The 22571-nt window shown below is 47.6% G+C and overlaps 1 protein-coding gene across 1 annotated transcript in view; it reads left to right on the forward strand.

The window, feature by feature from the left end:
- The first annotated feature begins 11673 nt into the window (after positions 1 to 11673).
- Positions 11674 to 22571, forward strand: part of PKNOX2 (PBX/knotted 1 homeobox 2) — a 36142-nt gene continuing 25244 nt past the window's right edge. Inside the window, exons 1-3 of the mRNA XM_050914034.1 lie at positions 11674 to 11738; positions 12073 to 12158; positions 20994 to 21102. Coding sequence (XP_050769991.1) covers positions 21019 to 21102 — 84 coding nt within the window. The 5' untranslated portion in view covers positions 11674 to 11738; positions 12073 to 12158; positions 20994 to 21018. The remainder of the gene's footprint in view (positions 11739 to 12072; positions 12159 to 20993; positions 21103 to 22571) is intronic.

Below are 22571 nucleotides of genomic sequence, written 5' to 3' on the forward strand. Positions count from 1 at the left end.
CTCAGGAGCACCTGGATGCTCAATGAAACAGAAAGAAGGGAAACAGAGAGGAAAAACTGGAAGAAAAAAGACCGTCCAGGGTTTGTCCTTTTTGAAAACCTCCTGTATTTGAAATGCAAAATCACTTCTGAGTTTCTTATTCATTTTTCACCTTTTTTTTTTTTTGGTTGCCTCTGTCCCTTCTTGCCAGGGTGGGGTTTCTTGGTTTGCGATTTCTCTTCCCGTGCCCCGCTTTAATTTTGCTCCTCCGGCCCTGTAAAAGTTTTGAAAAGCTTCAGTGTTGCCAAAGGGCAAATGCAACTGGGTTGCTCTGGTTGGGAGCACCTGAAAAACGGGTGCTCCTTGCGTTTCCTCGCTCTCCAGCCCTTTTCTGGATGGAGGAAACCCTTTTATTTTATCCTCTCCCCCATTCCCTTCTCCCCAGTAAATGCAAGAAGGGTTTTTCCATCCAGACAGAGACATCCCAGGGTCATGGCTCTGTCACCACATCCTTCCCTTTATCCCATAGCGGGGCTTCGACTGAAACGCCGTGTGAATAATTTAGGGGCGTTTTGCATCTTTTATACCTCTGAACTTCCACTAAAAGGGGTTTTGAGATGTTGCTGCCTGCAAAATAGCGTCTGAAGGTGAAAAAACCCTTCGAGCTGAGGAGCGTGAGCTAAAAGGGACGTGGATGGGGAGCAGGTCTTTGCCAGGGAAGCCTCCGAACGCGAGGAGGTTTAACACATGAATTTCACGTGTTAACGTCGGAGAAAGGGCGTCTGTGGTGAGCGCAGCTTGGCCCCGGTGTTTCCCTGCCTGGAACCGTTAGGAAAGCGGGGAGTTTTGGGGTTTGCAATCCGTTGTGGGGAGCCATCAGGTAAATCACGGCCGTGTGTTGCACCCCAGGGTAAATCACTGCGGCTCACTGCATCCTGGGGGGGGGGTGTAAATCATTGCATCTCACTGCTTCTGGGCGTAAATCACGGCGGCTCACTGCTTTTGGGGGTCAATCACTGCATTTCACGGCACCTGGGGTTAAATCACTGCAATTCACTGCTTTTGGGGGTAAATCGTTGCTTCCCACTGCACCTGGGGGTAAATCACTGCGTCTCACTGCACCTGGGGGTAGATCACTGCGTCTCAGTGCTTTTGGGGGTAAATCACTGCGTCTCACTGCTTTTGGGGGTAGATCATTGCAGCTGACCGCACCTCAGGTTAAATCACTGCAGGTCACTGCTTTTTGGGGTAAATCACTGCGGCTCGCTCCTTCTGGGGGTAAATCACTGCAGTTCCCTGCAGCTGGGGTGAATCACTGCAGCTCACTGTATTTGGGGGTGCATCACCGCACCTCACTGCCACCCAGGGGTGCAACCCCGACTTCTTGCCCTGCTCCGAGCCGTCCCCGCATTACCGTCCCGCTTTGGTTTTTTTATTGCAGCTCGGTCGCCGGCTTTCCCTCACCGTGGGGGTGTTTTGGGTCAAATCTTCCTGTTTTCAGACCTCTTCATCGCTTCAGGCTTTTAATAGGTTTGCTGGGAGGAGGCGCAGCCTCGTTAGCAGCGCGCTAATGGGAGCACGCCTGCATCCCCCGGCTTTCGGATGCTCGCGGAGGATTTTTCCTTTCTGCATCCCGGGTTGCTGCGCGAGCGGCAACATGTGGGCTTTGGCGGGGCGTCTGCGTCAAGCTGCTGGAAAAGATTTTAAATTCCCGACTAATTTCTTTTCCGCGAAACAAATGAATCTTCAGAAGGGCCTTTCCTCACAGCTGCTAAGTTATTTAATTTATCTGAGTCATTTACAATTTGTGATGGGACTGTTAATAGCCTGATGTGGGGATCAACATCACTTAGACATGGGGGTTGGTTTCTTTCTTTTTTTTTTCTTTTTTTTTTTTTTGGCCTTTTGGGTTTTAATTTCTCTCTGGATTTGCCCCCAGAGGCACAAAGCTGTGTTTGGAAAACGTCAGCTCCGTCTCCCCAGCCCCTTTGTCATGCCAGGGCAGCTCGGGCTGAAAGCGCAAACCGCAGCCCACCCATGGGGACGTGCTGCCCTGCTACTACTTAACTGCTTCAAAGTACCTGTCTGTGATATGAAACATGCCGTAAAATGAATATATTCCAGATGTCCCTGCGAATTCCCCTCAGCTTCGCCATCCACCTGAAGGCGGCCGATGCGGCGAGGCTCCTCGGTCCCCGCCGCCTCACTCGCTGCCCGAAGGAGTGGGATGGTGGCTCATTTGGGTTTGCAATTTTTGGGGGTGGCCCTCACCGGACCAAGGTGATGCCCCCAGGTCCTGCCCAGTGCCGTGTGGCATGAGGAATCGAGCCAGTGAGGTCCCAGGGGGTGATCGCCCTCCTTGGGATTGGGGAAGCGGGGGTGTCTCCATCCTTGGGTTTTGGGGGGATCTTCATCCTCGTGGCTGGAGGCGATGTCTCTCCTTGAGAAAGGTCTCCATTCTTAGGTTGGGGGATCTCTATCCTTGGAGTTTGGGGAATCTCCATCCTCAGGGCTGTGAGGGTCCATGGATTTTGGGCATCCACATCCTCAGGGTTGTGAGGGTCCTTGGGTTTTGGGGATCCACATCCTCAGGGTTGGAGGGATCCCTGTACTTGGGGTTAGGAGGATCTCCATCTTTGAGGTTTGGGGGGTCCCCATCTTCGGTTTTTGGAGATCTCCACCTTTGGGGTTGGGGGATCCCCATCCTTGAGGTTGGGGGGATTCCCGTCTGTGGAGTTAGGAGGATCTCCATCCTTGGGTTTAGGAGGATCTCCATCCTTGGGGTTAGGAGATTCTCCATCCTTGTGTTTTGTGGAGCTCCATCCTTGTGTTTTGTGGAGCTCCATCCTTGAGGCTTGGGCATCTTCACCTTCAGAGTTGGGAGGGGTCTCCGTCTTTGGGTTATGGGGATCTTCTTCCTTGAGTTTGGGGGGTAATCTTCATCCTTGGGGATGTGGGCTCTCCATCCTTGAAGGTTCTCCATCCTCAGGGCTGGGGGATCTCCATCCTTGAAGGTTCTCCATCCTCAGGGTTGGGGGATCTCCACCCATGGATCATCTCCGTCCATGGAGGAAGGACCTCCGTCCTCCATCCTGGATGAAGCCAGGACCCACAACCTCCTCCATACCACAACACTCAAGTTGCGTAGGAGCCATGGGGGGGTGTCTAGCCAGGCTCATGCCCTTGGACAACTGCAGTTTTGGGATGATGGGAACCTGCTCCGTGAGCAGAGCAGGTTCCTACCTTCCAGCCAGCTCAGCAAACATGACCTTAATTTATTTAAAAGCTCCACAGAAAACACGTCGGGGTGTGTGTTTGCTGTTGAACGGGGTATTTCCAGGAGACACGGGCAACAATTTCTTTGGTACGCTCCGTATGAGGTTCTGCTTGGCTGGGAGGACCATAGAAAAACTGGAATAACGACGGTGTAGAAGGCGATGAAGTAGGTGCAAAAGCTACAATTACTATTCATTGCTAATATGTTGCATGGCACTAATTAATTTTTAAACAGCCTCACTGGGGACCTCATTGCTAAAACATGATGTTTTCTCCTCCGGCACCATAACCGTTAAGTCAAAACAAAGCAGAAGAAAGCCAGAAAGGCTGAGGAACCGCAACGTCCGTCAGACGGCAGCCACGCTGCCTGCTTGGAGGGGATTTCTCTGATGGCCAAATCCTGCCGCTGTGCCTGGAGGGGGGGGTGACGCTCTGTTACACCCCTCCGAGGGGATTTTTTTAGGGCTGGGGAGTCAAATCCAGCTTCCCCGGAGTGCAGAAATGTCGCCTGAGCTGCGAGCGCGCTGGGAGCAAAGGGAAAAGCTATTTTCGGCTCTGCTCTCACCTGTCTCACTTTACCCGAGCGTGGCTTTCCTGAATATGTTTAGCCGTGTTTTATTACCGCTCTTGCAAGCCTCAAACTGAGGGGATTATTACCATTGCACTAACTCACACGTAAGTTATTTAATTCAGTCTTTGGGAGCGCTAAGAACAGACTTTCCTCAACGTTTTCGTTGTCGCCGACATCTAGATCAACACCCAAATATATTTATTTGACATTTCCCATCACGTGATATGTGATAGTCCGACAAATGGAGTATTGCTCCTAAAGTGGCCAGAGCTGGAAATGCTTTATCTTCCATTGATGTTTAATTATTCTTTAATTATTCGGACACTTTTCTCGCCACCACCTTGAGTCCACCTATTAATTCCAGCCTTTTAAGTTTCACCTTCTCCAAAAGAAGGGGAATTTAGCAAGCTTCTGCAAAGCTATTTAAAAAAACTGTCGAGTTCAGTGGTTTTATTTCCACTCCCCTGTTTACCTTTTTATTTTAAAATTAGGAAATTCGGTGCCTCGGGGCAAATTTTCCCTGCCGTTCTCCAGGGCTGATGGTACCAGGATCTGGCCTGAACCAGGTCGAGTGTAAAAAATTACAGTTGCACCATTGCAATGATTTTTTTTTGCTGTTGGGGAGAGGCTTTGCCGCGTGCCGGTAGCAACCCCGGGGCGACGGAGGACTGCGACCGAGGGGAGCACGCGCGCGCCCCCAGACGGGGCGATTTCTGTTTCCATATGGAAAAGGGATGTGGCATCTGGTTTCACTCCCAGCAGCTGGCAGCTTGAAACCTGTGTTTTGCGTGGTGCAGAGTAAAGAGAAAATAAAGTGTCGAATTGTTTGGCATTATCAAGGATTTCTGCTCCCCAGGACTCCTGCATAAAGAGATGGAAATTTTAGCTGCTGGAGCCAAGAAACACACAGAAGTATATGAATTTATTACATTTTATCTCGTTCTCCTGCAAACAGCGCTGGAAATGTCAAAAGATCATCTATTGTTTCATCGTTGAGAAAGAATTTTTGTTTTCTAGTTGTAATTTCTTTGATGCCTGGCTGTGGGGAAGGAAGAGAAATTGGAGCAGGAGATGGCAGGGCTGCGGCAGGTTGAACGTGCAGGTTTGTCTGGCCGCGGAGCTACATGCATTTAAATTTCTCACATCCCGGGTTTTTAATTTAACAAATGTAATTAAGGCTGGGGTAGGTACTCGGATTATTCATTTACTCCAGATGGAAAAAATTAAATTGAATGCAAATTCCGTAATCAGACATGAAGTTGAGGATGTCGGACGTGATGGGGAAGTGTCAGCACATTAATCGGACCGCTTTCCCTAAACAGCACCCAAATCTAAGAGCCAGGGATTATTTGAATAATTGAGGTGGCATTTGATAAGATATCTGATTGCTGATATCTCCTTAAGACGGAGCCCTAATTGTAATTCTCCATCAAGAAGGATTAATCTGCGTAACAGGGTGCGCTGGGAATAGTGTGGTGTCAGGCTGCCTCCCTTGAATTTTGGTCTTTTATCGAGGGCTGCCATGCCCAGGGAAGGTGCCAAAGTGATTTATCGCTTCTCCTGTTACTTTATACGTGAGCCAGGAGGTCGTCAGGTAGCGCGGCTCAGCCCTCGGGGATCCAGGCATCCAAGGCTGCCCAAGTCCCAGCAGCGTTGCTCATGGCCTCCAGTGTTGGGTCTGTATTTTGGAGGTGCCTCCCATCATTAGAGGAGGATGCATCGTTGCTTTTCGATATCTCTTCTTAGTGTCTTCAGGGCACAATTAAACCCCTTCTCCCCTGTAAAACGGAGACAAAGTGTCCCGACTTCAGCAGAAGACCTCGTTGGAGGACCATGACTCCATCCACAATGCTGGTCATCTGATAGGACCCAACCTTGATGCTCTCGGAAAGCCGTTGAGGGTCGATGGTCGTTGACTCCCAACTCAGCCTTGGCTGGGGTAGCAAGAGGAGTTTCCACTTGATCTGGCAGCAGACACTTGGTCGTAATCATAGAAAGCTTTTATTGCATTTCCAAAGCAGTTATGCATTCCCGTAGGAGAAATAACATTTCTGTAGCGTCCTTTTCACTGCCAGCACCGTTGGTTCCTCTTGAAACCAGGCATGACAGGGTGGGGAGATGGGGATGGACTTTGCTTCTTGAATCCCCCACCTTGGGTGATATTAGAAAGGATTTAAAGTGGGGAAAGTGCCAATTTAAAAGAAAATCTACCCATGTTGAAGATCCAGACTTGTAAACAAATAATCGTCGTGGTCTTTCTTTTTCGCCTCCTCTATCTAGCAGCAAATGAAAAAAGAAAAGGGAAAAAGAGATGAAAGAGGGCAAAGGGATAAAGCTTGAAAGATTTCTTTTTTTTTTTTTTTGAGAGCATGAATATTTTGAAACAAAATGTAAATGTAATACGAAAAAAAAGTGTGTTGGGGAGAAAATATTCATGAGCCCTACTGCAGTCATTGGGTTGCCCAGCAGTGAAGAGGACAGATTATATTTCTCCTGTCTCTAAAGTAAAGCCAAATGGAGGGATTTCTTATTCTTTTTCTCCTACCGTCCCACCTCCTCCTGTGGCTATGTGCTAGTAGCCACTTCTGCTAAATGGGTGCGTTAATCGTCTCGGTGGTGTGATTTTAGCCAAGCTCTGAGCCCTGCATTTGCACCCAGAAAGCCAAGATTGATTTCCCTTCAAAAAACCCCCACCTTAAATCACTTGAGATAAGTTGGGCGTTATCTTAAGGTTGCAAATTGCTTGTTTGCTCCTCCAGCTGGAGCTGTTAATTCAGAACAATTAATGCGCCATTTAAAACGGAGACGAAGCATATGGAGGCGGTCCCGGGGAAAAGAGCCTGTTTGGGATGGAGAGTCCTGGCGTTTGCAAAATTGGATGGATAACTCCAGTTTGTCTTTCTTTCGAGATCCTGGCAGGCGTTGCGGGGAATGACACGAATACGGGGGAGTTTATCCACCAAAAAACCCCTGTTGAACGCCAAGTTGAGTGATGCTCAAAGCAAGAGCCAACTGGGGCTCTAGACCCAACTAGAAATAAAGTGCTGACGTTCATCGCTGGGATGAATTCACCGTTGAGAGAGTGCTGTCACCACCCTGTCTATCCTTAAAATATTTCTTCTTGATGAAGAAATAATGAATCCTAAAGTGAATCCTAAAATAATGCCTAGTTTTTTTGATGAGCCCCCTTTGCAGTGCCATGAAACGCCGCTCTGGCTCCATCCTTTAAGCCTTTTTGCAGCATCTTTTCGGATACCTGCCATCTGTTTTCTCAGGTTGCCTTTTCTTTTTGATGGAGGTGAAGAACAAAAGCCTAAATCTGGAAATAAACCCCAACATACACCAGCAGTGAGTGAGCTCAACCTGCTTAAAATATTTCTGGGCCAAGGAGCGAAGAGGTGAGCTCCTTGCTTTTGCGCAAGGACATAAAGCACTCTGTTAGACTTTTACGGGATGCTGTGTAAAATACTGCAACAGTGGAAGATGTTGCGTTTTTGCAGCCCAGTGGTGGCTTACAGGATGCTCCGTCCTTCCTTCCATCCTTGCATCCATGCATCTTTGCATCCATGCATCCTTGCATCTATGCTTCCATGCATCTGTCCATCTCTGCATCCTTGGATCTCTTCATCCTTGCATCCGTGCATCCGTTCATCCATGCATCCATCATTTTTGATCATGTACCTCTGACCATAATTGCACACAAATTTTATTAAAAGCACCCAAGAATTTGTTTTTCATGTGAAAAAACCCACAAATCCAAATATTTTCCCTTGGGCTTTTATAGGGATCAGCGTGGCCCAGCATGCAGCAGCTTTCGCATCCCTCCCAAAAGATGGGAAAATGTGCTTTTCCGCCCCAAAGCTGGCACTAGGATTTCGGTTTTGGGGACCCTTGCAGCCTGAACCCCCCCGAAACCTGCGTCTGCCTAAGCTGTGAAAGCCAAGCGGGTCGTCTTTAAGAGCTTTTTCTGCAAACCCTTTCCCGTTATTCCCCCATCCGAGGATGGATGGAGGCAGCATCGGCAAATCTGAATAACTAATCAGAGTCCTCATTAACCCCCCGCCGAGATGCTCAAACATTCACTTTGCTGTTTGTGAAGCAGAAAAAAAAAAAAAAAAAAAAAAGGAAAAGGGAAAAAAAAGCCCCACAACCCACCCTGCATTAAAATTGATGTGTTATTAATCCCACTGTTCCAGACCTCATGGGTACCGAATTTTCCTCCGTCTCGCCCGAGGCCGAACAGTATGGTGCCGCTTCTGCGGGGCACTTTGACTTTCCATTATTTATCGGCGCGGCGTAGCGAGGCCGCTTTTGTTCCCTGGGCCCAGATGTGCGCACATGTGCGCATCCGGGGCTGGGGAGGGGTGTCCGATATTTCCATACGTGCCCCCTTTTGGATAATGCAAATTGCCTATAGCGGGGCTCTAACCGATGGACTTAACCTCTCCCGGACCGTGGTTTGCGGCGAAACGGCTTTGCTTTTGCAGAAATACAGAAATATTGCGTGTGTACGGGCACGTCTTGCATCTTTTCACTCTCTTTGAGCACGGATGGGGTTAGCGCATCACCAGGTTTAACTTGTGGGACTGGGGAGGTAGAAGGATGGAAATACCATCTTGCTCTTCGCACCTTCGAGCATCCCCAATGTCCAGCCCCAGCCCTTACTCAGAGGCTGGAGATGCTACCAAAATTGCACGGTGGGGGGAAAAACCCCAACAAATCCAAGGTTTCTGTTGCAGTGGTCCTCGTTGCAGATGGCAGCGGGTGTTGCCAAAGTGCTTGGAGAGTCATGATCGCCCTTTGGAGCTCCTTAAAGAGTTAAACTGAAATTTGAGCTTCGATTGCTGCCTTTATACTATTTTTCACGCGTACAGGGTTTCTTCGGTTGTCCCCACGGGTGTAGAGTTTGGGCCCAGTACGGCTTGCTCCTGGGCGTAGCATGGGGTGTAAAAATAATTCACCAAAACCCAGCAGGGTTATTAGGGATTTCACCATTCGTTGTTTCCACTTAAGTCAGAGGAGCTGGTGTTAAATGTATTAAAAAATCGTAGTCACAATTAAACAGCATCGATAGGATGAGGTTGGAAGCGTCATGATCTGCTCCCATTGGAAACAAGGCGACACGACGGGAAAAGCCTTCTTGCTTTAAAATCCTAGACTTTTTGCAAAGATCCTGGATTTTTTTTTTTGCTAAATGTCAGCGTTATTAGCATTCCCTTACACTTAATTAAATCTTTATTAACAGGTATGCCCTTGGCTGTTTGCAACCTGGGTACAGGCTGAGGTCCCGGGATGCTGGGTTCCCATCTCCGCCGTTGGATGTTATTCAGGTCAAGTAGATCAGGATTTAGGGCATTTTGGGGGATTGATGAGGGCATTTTGCGGGGATTGATGAGGGCATTTGGGGGGATTGATGGCTTGTCATAAATGATGTCCCATTTATGACCCTCGGGCAGCTGGCTCCATGCAACCATGAGTGGCTGGGACACCGGGTATCTTGCTGGCTTGTGTCACCCTCAGTGGAGCGTACTGAAGGAGGCATCTCCTCCATTCCCTTTTGCGTCGGGAGGACTTCAAAGGCCTCTGCTAAACTTCAAAGGATGTCTTTTGAAGTCGCTAAAAGTGTGCACTGGCTCAAAAAGACTTCTCTCCCTCCGCAAGGGTGTTCAGGGAGATGTCCCCGGTGGGGTTGGCTCTCGGTCCTCTTTGTGATGGGGACGAAAATGGCATCTTTTGTGCAGAAGCTGCACAAGCCCCTATTTCTGTCCTACATGCATGCAGCATCCAGGACCTCAGCCTTGCTCACCTCCAAGGATGAAAATCGGTCTACCAGAGCTCTTTTAGCACTGGCAGAGCCTTATTTATCTGCCCCTTTTCCTCCAGTCCTCGTGTTTTGTTTACACGGCGAGCCCAGGTGACAAAAGTCTCTCCTACGGGACAGAAAAAAGTCTTTACAGGGACAAAGGAATTCTGCAAAACATGAGCTTTTTCATCACATTGTCAGGACAAATCCAATGCAAATCAAGTCCAGGGTCCTCAATGCGTATTTGGCGTCAGCCCGTGCATGCTCCTCCAAGGCATGCGCCTGTAGGGTATTTTATATTCTTGATCATAAATATCCTTAATGTTTCAGCTGCTGTTGCGGTGGAAGAGTTTTGGACTCAAGCTGCTTCTGAGCATTTAGCGTAACCCAGATGAGGTCTCTAAACCTCTTGGCAGGACCTACGCTTGCCCGAGAAGTCAAGAGGCATCTTGACCTTCCGCCCCTTTCACCAAGTTTTCCGTGTTTGGGGGTTTCTGCCCCGTTTTGCCCTGAAATCACCCCGTCGCTTCCATATCTCTCCTTGGCCAATGGCCTTGGTGACGTCCAGGTTTCCAGAAATGGCACTTCCTATGCAAGCTTCCCCATCTACCTCTGTCTGTTGGACCCATACTCCTGGCTGCGATGATGGATACGGGCTGTGAGCGCACGAAAATGCGACCGTTGTTATTGCAAGGGGTTTGGGATGGAAGTAAAACTAGGGGAAATGGTTCTCATGGATCTCCCGTACAGCCTCACCACGTGAGGCATCGCTCTCTGCAGGTGACGTATAGCAGAGATGCATCCCTCAGATGTGCCTTGGAGATCTGGGGAGCTCTCTGGAGGCGGTGTGAATCATGGTAGATACATCACATGTATATTGGGGATCTGAGGAGCTCTCTGGAGGTGCTGTGCATCATGGTAAATATATCAGATGTATATTGGGGATCTGAGGAGCTCTCTAGAGGTGGTGTGTGTCTAGAGGTGCATATATCAGATGTACATTCGAATCTGAGCAGCTCAGCAGACCAAGGTGTATATATATATACTAGACATATATCAGCAATCTGAGGAGCTCTGTACCGGGTTATATATATCAAGGTAGATATATCGGATGTATATTGAAGATCTGAGGAGCTCTCTAGAGGTGTTGTATGTCATGCTAGATGTATCAGATATATAATGGAGATTTGAGGAGCTCCAGTCAGGTGACACGTATCAGAGATGTATATGTCAGATGTATATTGGTGAGGAGCTGTCTAGAGGTGATTTATATCAAGGTAGATATATCAGATGTATACTGAAGATCTGAGGAGCTCAACAGAGAGGATGTGTATCAAGGGACATATATCAGACATATATTGGAGATCTGAGGAGCTCTCTACCAGGTGATATATATCAAGGTAGATATATCGGACATATATCGGAGATCTCAGGTGATGTTTATCACCTAACATAGAGGTAATATCCGGAGGTGATGTATATCAAGGGACATTTATCAGATGTATAATGGAGATCTGAGGGGCTCGCTAGAGGTGATGTATATTCCGAGATCTGGGGAATTTTCTCTCTTTTATTCCTTTTTCTGCAGTCAAACACAAAACGCCCCCGTGGCCGTGCCGGTCCTTGCTCAGCCCATCTTCGTTTTTCCACCGGATCTGTTTAGATGGGTCTAGAAATCCCAACCTCAGCCTCCGTAAAGGCCAGACCCTTGGTAGATGCAGCATCATCTCAAACATCTGCGTGGACTTTTCCTTATTGAATAACGGCTGGGAGCTCCCCTGTTTTTGAGTTAATGACTCTTCCGTAGTTCGTGCCATCTGAGCCCGAGTGTAAAAGCACTTTTACACTCAAGCGAAGATTATAATTAACCAGGGGGATGGCGACAGCCGGCACGAAAGGGGGGCATGGCCAACGGCAATGCTGTTTCATTGCTTTTTCCCTTTTTTCTCCTTTTCAGACCCGGATTGTACCGCTAATCCTCAGTGAGACCCTGTGCCGGGGATTCACTGCCCTTCAGGAGCCGAAAAGGACAGAACGGGACTGCGTCGCCCTTCATCCTTTGCGGATAGACCGGCGACGAGCACGCCTTCGTTTTCTGGACACATCTCGGTTCGACCTCTAAAAATCTGATTTATTTTTTGTCCTTCCTTGGAGACGTTCAAACCTGCCCGGGCAAAACCCTGGGGGTCTGATCTAGCTCAGCCATAAGCCCTGCTTTCACCTCCAAGGGGATGTTCCCACCTAAGTTTTCCTTGATCCCTCATATTTTCCCCATTATCCCGCAAAAAAAGTGCATTAAAAGCGGACTTGCCCAGCATGGCTTCGCTGACGCTGCCGGAAGACCTTCCCTAGTGCAGAAAGCTTCATCCTCTGCTTAATATTTCGCCTTCTCGTTTCATCATTTTCTCTCAATATTCAAATATTTCATCCTTTGCTTTCCCAGGCTGTGATCCCTCCCCAGCAAATCTTGTTTCCGGGGCAGTGGGAGGACACTTGCAGGGCAGCGGCTCCCCGAGCACCCCCCAAACGGTAAGGCTGCTTCGCTTTATATTAATTAGGCAATTCTATATATTAGTTGTGCAATTATATATATTAATCGAGCGGGATGTGGCGAGCTGTGACCTTGGTGGGGCTTTATTTGGGGGAATTTCTGCTCTTTTAGGGTACACCCAAATTATACCACCCCTTCCCTAAATGCAGTGAGCATTTAGGGGGGAATTTGAGTTTTTTGCTGTGTTTTCCTTTGTTTTTTTAGAAATCAGGCTGTGCAGGGAATCTTGCTTTAAAGCTTAACTGTTGAAAACATGTTGTTATGAGCCCTACCAGCCATGGCCAGCCTGGAGGAAAACACGGATACATTTTTGTAAAAATACCCTGAAATATGGGCTGCTATCACTGCAAAATCTTGGCACGTCAGTAGGATGTGGAGAAGTGGTCACCAGCTAAAAATAACTGAAACGTGGAGCTTAAAATAAGGCGTACATGAAACCAAGGGTCTCGCAGGCCTTTAGTCAACCCCGATCGCTAAAATTAGGGCTTGACAGAGTGACAAATGTGCTTGATCTGTGCCAAAACCGTAGGCACCCGGCAGGTGACAAAGAAAATAAAACCCCATTGGCTGCAACTTTCCTCCTAAAGGAGCGAAGAGGAATGTTTGGTCACTGAAAATGGAGGTGCTGCCTTCGATTTGTGCAAATATCCTGAAAAAGTGCCTGATTTCTTCCTAAACCGGTGATATTTAGGGTGGGGGCATCTCAGGGGAAAACTCAAAAGCTTCAGTCAGTCAGAGCGTCTTGGTTTTGAGTCTTTGCTTTTGAGTCTTGCCTCCTCTGAAAGTCCCTTTTAATAAAGAGCAGCCAATAACGGCAGGATTATTTCCCCCAGGCTGCCATTTCAGCCCTGATTCTTGCCGGTGACCTTCCCTCGGCCAAAAAAAACCAGGATTAAGGATGTGATGAAGCAGCTGAATTTCTCATTAGTCTGGTTTTGCCCCCTTTCTAATAAAGGTACAGGTTGGGTTCACTTTGAAATGACTTCTCTGGTGGGTTTGTTGGGGTCACCACAAGGACCTCTTTTTTTGGGGAGATCCTCCCTGCCTTGATGCCCTCTTTCCAATCCAGTATTTTGATGTGAGCTGCCCGGTGCTTGCGTGGAAGGGCTCGGTGCCCTGCAATGTACTTTGGGCACGTTGGATGGTTCCCCTTGGAGGAAACCGAGCCCGTGGAGGACACGAACACAACCTGGCCAGGGAAGCATCTCCAGCAAGAAGACCAAACCCAACCTATTCAGCCGATTGTGCCAACAAGGTCCAGACACTTCCCACTAAAGGCACAGAAAGGCATGATGATGGGGGTCCACCTCATTACCTTCTGGAACAGAAGGCTGGCATTGCTCTAGGTGGTTAGTGATAGAAATTATCTATCCTGAAGACATCTTCTGAGAAACAACTTGGTTCCCCTTGGCCTTTTCCACTTTGTACGTGGGTCCCCCCCATTTTCCAGGCACAAAACCATTTCAACTTTCCTCCTCCTGAGGCCTGTACGTCCACCTCTGAGGCCAGGTCGTACCTTTTGTCACTGTGCAAAAAAAGGTGCAAAAAAATTTGGCACATCTGTCTCACACCGTAAACACTTCCCAGTCCTTTTTTGTCCCCAATTTCCTCGTTGAGTTCAGACCAGGCTGAACGTACCGTAGGGTCTACCATTCAGAGTAAATGGAGAAGACGGGGTAATTAAGCGTAATTAAAGGCGTTCAAAACTATTTGTAACTCCCTAGCTAGCTGGAGCTTGTATAAATCACCACGTCACATCTCAAACCTCTCTTTTGTCATTGGGGCTGGAGATGTGGCAAAAAAATTGCTTTCAAATGGGCAAAGGAAAGATGTTTAAATTGAGGCAATTAATCTAGCAGCTCACATCGCAATCTTTGGTGTCTTGGCTCCGGGCTTGGATGGGGACAACTCTCTGCTGATACCGGGCAACCTGGCATGCCTCAAGGAAAACCTTATTTTTGTCTTCTGGGTTGTAGAGTCATTTCTCGTTGGGAATTTTGCATTTTAAAAGGAAATTCAGGGGGTGGTAAGACCAGGAGGAGCCGGAGAGCTGCAAGAGAGGGATGCGAAGCGGAAACTCAGCGAGTTGGGAGCTCTGATTTATCTGCCATATGGGAAAGAGGAAAACAGCCGGCTCCAGAGGGATTTCTTTTCCTCTCCCAAAGGGAAAATTTGCAAGCATGATAGCAGGATATAGCAAGAAACGAGGCAGATTTAAGGGAGGAGAGAGTTTTATTAGGTGTGCTGCGGCGTTGCTCTGTTTTCGGGGCTTTCCCACGGGTGGGGAAATCTTTGCACGCTCCCGTGCACGTCTCGCCCGTGTTTCTGCAGTTGGGGTTAGGTCTGCTGTTTTCAGCCCAATTTCTGCAAGCCCACCAAAAAGCAGGTTCCTATTTGTGTTTACCCGGCGCAATTACTCGTGCAGGTGTTGGGAGGTTTGCGTGAAGCCCGTGGGCTTCGATTTGCAAAACGAACACCCCAAAAAGGCATTATTAAAATTTGCAATGTTGCTTACGGGGTGTTTATGGGCTGCAGCGACGGCTGCAAGAAGTCATCGCGTAGTTTGTGGCAGGATCTTTGCTGGAATCGTTGGCACGCGTCTACGTTGAGGTTGCGGGTGGGTTTTGCGCTGGCGTTGGTCTGATTTGCAACTTTGCAAGAGTTGCGCTGGCTGAGAAATTGGTGAAGGACTGCGGTTGTCAGTTTGGGATGGAAAAACACGGCTGATGGTTAAATTTTTGCTGAGCAAGACTGTTTTTGAGCGTGTTCCTTCTCGGCTGCCCATCCTTGAAGCAACAGCTCTGACGTCGCCTTTGCTGGTGGGACGGAAGACGTGTGAAAACCACAAATCTCCCATTTTCCCAGCACCTCGTTCATCTCAGACCCATACTTAAGCCTCTTCTTCCGGCCCATCTCTCCAAAACTCATCATGTTTATTTACCGTCATCTTCTTTGTCCTCCAAGAAGCTCCTCTGAAGCTGGCTGGGACCTTGGGGATGGGACCTTCCCATTGCAGGACTGGCACGGGATTGAGATCTGGTGTTTGGAGGGGATGGAATGATGGAAATGTGGGTGCTCAGCGATTCCTCTCTCATGGGATTAGCAGGTTGCGATGGAAAACGAAGAGCGCAAGGCAAGGTTTGAAAGCATCGGGCCAGATTTTGATCATAAATTATTCACAGTTAATTGCTCACAGTGAAGAACTGTTGGAAAATTAATCTGCTGCATATTTTTTGCAAGCACTCTCAAGGCAATCAGAAACTTTTCCTGGACAATTTGTGTCCGGCAAGAGGAAGTTTGCACATTTTTTGGGTTCCTCAGCTATGTTTCACTTCAAAGCTTTTCGATTTGCCCTCCGAAAAAATTCCCGATTTGCTCTTTTGGGAACTTTTGTTGGGCCGGGGGCTGGATTGCACAAAATGGAAGTATTTTCAGGTTACTTTGAAGAAGCTTCTTTGATGTTTCCCTGTGCCAGTTTGTTTTGGAGGGTGCTTTAATGGTCTCCCTCTATAAAAATAACACTTTAAAATGTATGTAGGTATCTCAGCTCTCCACTTAAAAAAAAAGAACAAAGTTGTTTAATGCTGCTGTTCAAGGTACATTAACCTTGTCTACTAAAGCTCTGACTGGCTCTTGCAGGTTTTATTCTGGCGTTTAAGTTGCAGAGATATCCCTGGAGCCTTTTAGGGATGGGTATCTTCAGAGAGGAGAGAAATATTTAGTGGTAATTGTTGTTCTCATCGGAAATTCATTGTAGCAGCTCCCCCCTTTCTATGGAGCTGGGGTTGGGAGGAGGATTTGCACATATTAAATAAATAAATGCAAATATTAAATAAATAAATGCAAATATTAAATAAATAAATGCTCTTTTCCCCCGCACCCAGGGGAGATGTCCCATCCAGTGACAAACCAAACCAGTGCTTGGCAAGAGTTCTTTGGCATTGTCCGCCGTGGTGTTTCCCCCTCTCTTTTACCCCAGTGCTTATGCATTGACCACGAGCTTTTTGGGGAGAAAAATAGAAAAGGGGTTTGCTCTGGTCCAGGGTTTATCCTGCAGAAATATCGAATCTCTGTCTGCTTTGGTCCGTGGTTGTAGCAGAAGCGCAGACTCGATTCGTCCTTTTTTATTGGGAAATAACTCAATAACTGGATGCTGGGAAGGGTACGAAGGTCAGTGTTTTAGGGAACCAGGATCTTGGCCGAGAGCGAAGGATGCTCCCAGTGCAAAAACCCTCCTGGGTTTGGATAGAGGAAATTTGGCTACCAAATATTCCTAAAAAAATTAAAAATATTTGGTGGTGCAGTGGTATTTCTTGCACAAACATTCCTGATATCCTCAGATGAGGCCTCACAGAAGCCCCCTTGGAAGCAACCTGGAATGTGAGGAACAACCAAGCATGGGTGATGTCTTGAAAAATGGGATTTTTCCCCATTTTTGACCATTTAAGAGCATTCGGTTTATTTTTAATGAGCTCAGGGTGGCATAAGGGGGTTCCTTTAATAGCCTGTGAAAACCTGGTGTTCATCGTTCAGGCTACCGGGTGAATTTTGGTAAAAACAAGCAAAAAGGGTGAAGGTTGGCGGATAGAAATGAGACGTTCAAGAGCGAGAGGGTCGCTCTCGATTCGCTTTACGGCCAATGAAGAGTCGGCGTCACCCGCCGAGGGCGAACCTGTCCTCGCTGGCGGTTCAGAGCAAGATGTATCGTCCTCTGGAGGTGCCTCTCCCTTCCCCTTCAGCTATATTTCTTCATTTTAACTTAGATATATGCATAGAATGAATGCATATATCATAAACTTCAGCATGCACAAGCCCTCCGTGAAGACGGTGGCATAAAAAACTTGCAGCCTGCTGCGGAGGGAGCATGACTAACACAGTGTCATTGCAAATCTTAAAAAAAATATATTAAAAAAATACCCTTTAGAAAAGGCAATCTTCCCTTAATACAGAAAATACCTTCCTGTGGCAGGAAAAACATCCTCAAGTATCTCTAATAATTTTGAAACTTCGGGTAAAGAAGAGGAAATGCCTGAAAAGCTGATTTTCTGATTTCTCATGTTGAATCCTCTGTTATCAATTGCATGTTTTGCTGCGGGGGAGAAGCTGCTGAATGAGCTAGAAAAAATTATCCCCATTTTCCCATTGATTTGGAAACAAGAGTTGCACCTTGCAAAGCTGATACTAACATTATCCACTGAAAACGCTAACGTGGAGGCCAACAATGCGATTTTTTTCTTTTTTTTGCATTCAGCTCTACTTCTAATATGGTTTTACGGCTATTTTATTAATCAAGGAGGTCGTATTCACCGGGGGGGGGTGGTGGACGACTGTCTGCAATACTTTGCTTTTTTAAATGTTTTAAGGCATCAGTGACCACGCTGAAAAAAAAAACAACCCAACTTCTCAACCTAGTCTTTAATTATTTTTATTTGAAAGAGGAGGTAATATATTGCTGGCAAAAAAGCAGCCTGTAAATCTGAGACTCTTTTAGGTAGACGCAAGCTCTTCGGGAAATACATTTTCAACTTAACGGCAATATTTCAGTGATAGCTGAAATAATTTTATTTCATAAGGAAATTTAGGATACTTTGATCTCAGGTCGCTGCCAAAACCTAAAGTATTGCCGCTTCCGGAAATGAAAGAGCCTTTATGGGTTTTATTGCTCACCATTTCTTTCCTCTGTGCACGCGCCCTGGGAGTTGGCTGCAATTCCTGCCCTCCTCGACCCCCAAGCCCCCCCAAAATTCACTCTTCGCCCCAGATTTGATCATTGCCTTGAGCTGATCTGCAAGGGGTTGGCAGGGTTTTGGCAATGCTCTGCTCCTTTCATCGTCTGGATGCCTATGGTCAAGAGCTCATGTGGCTAAATTGATTTAAGAGGTGGTGTGGGGGGGGCGCAGTGGGGAAAGAGAGGATTAATGCGTAAAATAAAAAGTATAAAAATTAAGAAAGGATTAACGCATAAAATAGCAGCTTTCGACCCTTCCCTGCATTTGGCTGCCGATAAATCCATGGGGCTGACAGCTTTGCACCGTTATCCTGAGATTCACGGCCGGGGGCTCCCGCATGAAACACCCATCCGGCTTTTCCCGCGGGCGCCAGGCGCTTCCCCGGATATTTACGGCGCCCGAGTGCATTTGTTTCCCCCAAGATAAATATACCACTATCGGCAACAGCTGTCTCTCATTTTTATCCTTTTTTTTTTTTTTTTTTTTTACATTTGGCTATAAGTCCTATTCTCCAAGCAAATCAACGCCCATAAAGCCTCAACGAATGGCTTGATTTTAGCAGGTTAGATGATATTTGGCAATTAAATTGGGCTCCGGACTGCCACCTTCTGGGAATATATTCGGCCGAAAAGCTCACACCCCGCAATAAATCGCCGCACGCTAGAGGTAGGCTCACTCCTGGCATGAACAATAGATGCCAAGCAGGGTTTTTTTCCCAAAATAGCAATCTCTTATTTTTTTTTAGCTTCCCACCGAGATGTCTAGACCGTCATGGTGCTAAATTCTGCTTTTCTCCAGCTGCAGCTATTTCTGGTGGGGAGGTTTTCCCCTTGGTGTTACCCCTCGAGGACGTGGATGCTCGCGTGCCTGCAGCTGCGAGCCGAGTCTTGACATCGGACACCGAAGATTTTAAGCCGCCAGTTCACTCAGGAGCAGATAATTTTGCCTCCCGCTATTTTGCTGGTCAGGAAAAAAGATGAAAAGCATCATTTTAATCCCATAAATGCAATATCCTTCTCGCTGCAAGAGGTCTGTGTCATGCAAGGACTCTGGTCTACCTTCCCGATGCTCTCTTAATACTCAATTCATGGGTCATCCATACTAGTGCAAAGTACAAAAAAAATAAAAAAAATTATTCATGCAAAATAATAAGAGTGGTTGACGCTTATCCCATGCAGACAGCACTTGGCTTTCTATGTGGATACGGTGCATTTGTGCCCTTGGTGCCTGGTGGTTCCTGTAAAGCCCGAAGCCTCATGGAGAAGACCGGAATATTGTGAATCTTCCTCCAAACAACCGTGGACCTCACGGAGAAGACCAGAATATTGCGACTCTTCCCCCAAACAACCGTGGACCTCACAGAGAAGACCAGAATATTGCGACTCTTCCCCCAAACAACCGTGGACCTCACAGAGAAGACCAGAATATTGCGACTCTTCCCCCAAACAACCGTGGACCTCACAGAGAAGATGAGAATATTGTGAATCTTCCCCAAAAAACTGCGGAGACTGATCTGAAGACCCCAAATGTGCCTCGGTTTTTACTGAGCTCGTCGGTGTCCCTGTTCCTCTGCGCTGCGCAAGAGCGTTTCTTCCTGCATGTCACCATTTCATGGCAAAAGCGATGCTGACGCTATTATTTGGTAGATGCCCTCACAGCATCAGAGGACTTTACGTAACTTTTGGCGTTTCCTCATGGGATGGCGCTGTGGCTTTTCTCCGGATGAGAAGCCAACGGGGAACCCAACGTGTTGATGGGCATCGCAACGGGGCGAACCCTTGGAGAGATGTCATCGCTGACAAAAATGAGTCATTGCAGGGAGAAATGCACTGTTGGAGGCTCTGGGGAGATTCTGCCAGGTGGCTTTGTGAGTTGGCTCAATACAGAGCTCAGAGCCTCAGAGAGGACTCAGGACAGGGGTTTTTTTTGAGGATTTAAGCAAGATTATTGGCTTTTCTTCTGAAGCAACCACACAGCTGCAGTGACCTAATAGGAGAGGAGGCATTTTGGGGCCAAGAGTTGCTTTTTGGTTACATCTGCCACCAGTTCTATCCTTGGGGACAGCATCCGGCCAAGAGCTCCTCCACAAATTTGTCCCTTCCTGGTGCCCCTTTTTTTTCCCCATCTCCTTGGGACCTGAAGATACCAAAAAAAGTCTGTTTTCCCCCCAAATAACTATGCATTTACAGAAAGCAGAGCAACTTCAAGAGAGGTTGAGGGCGGCACGTCTCAGACTGCCTCCTGGGTTCAAGGATGTCCATATGGGATGCGCAAAATCAGGGTTTGCTCTCCGGTTCAAATCAAGCAAGGGTTTGAACCCTCTTTCCTCATTTCTCTGCATTCAGTCGCCATGGGGTTGGTCAACTCAACGTAGGAGTCAACTGGGTTGGTCAATGCAACATAGGAGTCAACTAGGTTAGTCAACTAGGTTGGTCAACTCAATGTAGGAGTCAACTATGTCGGTCAGCTCAACATCGGATACTGAATGTCCCTTCTGGATTGAGCATGCAGTCTTTTAGGATGTGACTCCATGGTGGCCAAAGGCAAAGGGACACATCGTTTGGGTTTTTTTTTAGTGTATAATTTCAGAAAATGGAAAGTTTTACATTTGTGACTTGTCTTCCTGCTTCCAAAAAGGAGGAATAACTGGAAAGGGGATGGAAATCACCATTTAGGCACTACGGTTATAGGCGTAAGGGGTGGAAAGAAAATGCCCTGGGTGCACCAGGATTCTCAAGGGGGAAAATATAATGAGGTTCCCCGATGACAGCCATCATCCCCAAGAGCTCTGCCCTTGCCTGGCTGCTCTCCAGGGAAGATCTCCTTGCCAGCGACCCTCTCTGCTTTGCCCCCGATGCCTTCCTTATCCAAACCCACAACTCTCAAATAATCATCAAATTACGATAAGGGTCATCAAAGCATCTTGGATTTCTTCCAGGGACTGGGTGGTGGAGCACTGTGCCAGGGTGCTCGTGCAAGGAATGTCACCTCTCCTTTCTGTCCCTTCTTTTTCTCCTTTCCGCGGGATTTTTTTTTGGAGGGGGGAGATCCCCCTTAATCCAGCGGCATTTCTCCTGCCCGCAGGTTCTCGATGTGACTCCCACCCAGGATGCACCATGTCTCCCCGGCACCGGCTCTGATGATGATGGCCACCCAGACAGTGCCCCCTCCTCCCTACCAAGACACCCCACAGGTGAGTGTCTCCCAGCACCCATGGGCTCCTCCAGACCCCTCGTGCCCCCCAACTCCTGCATTAATTACCCTGCCTTCCTAAATAATGACCATTATAAAGTATTTCACCCCAAAACGTTCATTTCAGAGACTGGCAAAAATTAAAACTCCTCTTGACACAAATCTCGAGGATTGAAGGGTTTTGGGTCAAACTATGGGGGTTTTTTTCCCCTTTCTGGCTTATTTTGGTGTAGCGGGGTCTTCTTGGAAAGCCGACACAGTGGCGTGTTTGCAGCCAGCAGGTTAATAAGCTGGAAAGACGAAACGTCTGGCTAAACCAGGATGAGTTTAGCCGTAGGAATGGCCTTTTAATTTATTTTTACGGTGTTTTTTGGCAACCCGTGGCAGGGGGAAAAAAAGACTTCATCTACAATGTTGCTCTAAGGGGTCGAATAACTTTTCCGAGCATCGTTACGGAGTTAAGTTATTATAAGAAGAGGAGTTTGTCCAAGAGAAACTCTACTGGAGCACCCCAATGGGCTGGACCTGGCAGTTGAGGTTGGATTTCGGAGATGGTCCCGTGCCTCGCGGCCCATCCTGAGATTTTTTGGGGGGCAAATCCACATCACGTTCCCACTTTCCCGGCTACAGTGACCGAATGGGGATGATCTGGATTGAGCGCTGAACCGGCTCCGCGTTCAAAGCAGCTTTTTTGGGGGGGGTCCATATGGGAAATTTTGAGGTTTTTCCCCCATTTGCTGCAAATCTCGGCTGCAAAAGCAGAAAAATCTCCCCTCCCAGGGAAAAAAAAAAAAAAAAAAAAAATCAAGCCTGTTCTCTGCAAGCTAAAATAAATAAATTGACTTTTACACCCCCCCTGAAGCCACCCGGGTCTCCTTTCCGCTCGTCTTCTGTGGTGGGAAAAGGTCACTTCTCACAAACGACACCTCGGTGGGGTTTTTATGGCTCCTCCAACTTCTGTGTCATCATTTGCTCGCTTCGCTGCTCCGCTCCGAGAAGGGTGGTTTTTTTTTTTTCCCCCCCCAATCTTTTTTTTTTCCCCTGCGTCGAAACACGTCGCCTTTCTCGCTTACGCAGCAGGGAGCCGTGACGCTGTTTTAGTCCTAATGGGCAATTTAAGGGACTTTTAAAGTAGCCAAGATTTTCTGCAGCATCCTACGGAGATGTCCCCCGCTACCTTCCCCATCCCTGTCCCTTATCTGCCCCCCATTTTAATACCTTGCATTTTGGGGACCCTCAGGAGCATCGTGGCCTAAAACCCTCCTTTTTTCCCCTAATGAGGGGGTTGCTCAAGTGTTTTTCCTTCAGTTTAGTGGGTTTGGAGGAAAAGCTGCAGCCGAGAGTTGCTTTTTTTTGACTCAGTGCTGCGACTGCTATGAGCTTTTCACCTGAAAATGCGGGATTTCGAAGGTTTGGAAAAGCAAATTGCACAAATTTCCTCTCCCCAAAGACAGGGAAGAGATGGGGAGG

The sequence above is a fragment of the Gymnogyps californianus genome, unplaced genomic scaffold, assembly GCF_018139145.2.
Source record: "Gymnogyps californianus isolate 813 unplaced genomic scaffold, ASM1813914v2 HiC_scaffold_31, whole genome shotgun sequence".
Classification (NCBI taxonomy): domain Eukaryota; kingdom Metazoa; phylum Chordata; class Aves; order Accipitriformes; family Cathartidae; genus Gymnogyps; species Gymnogyps californianus.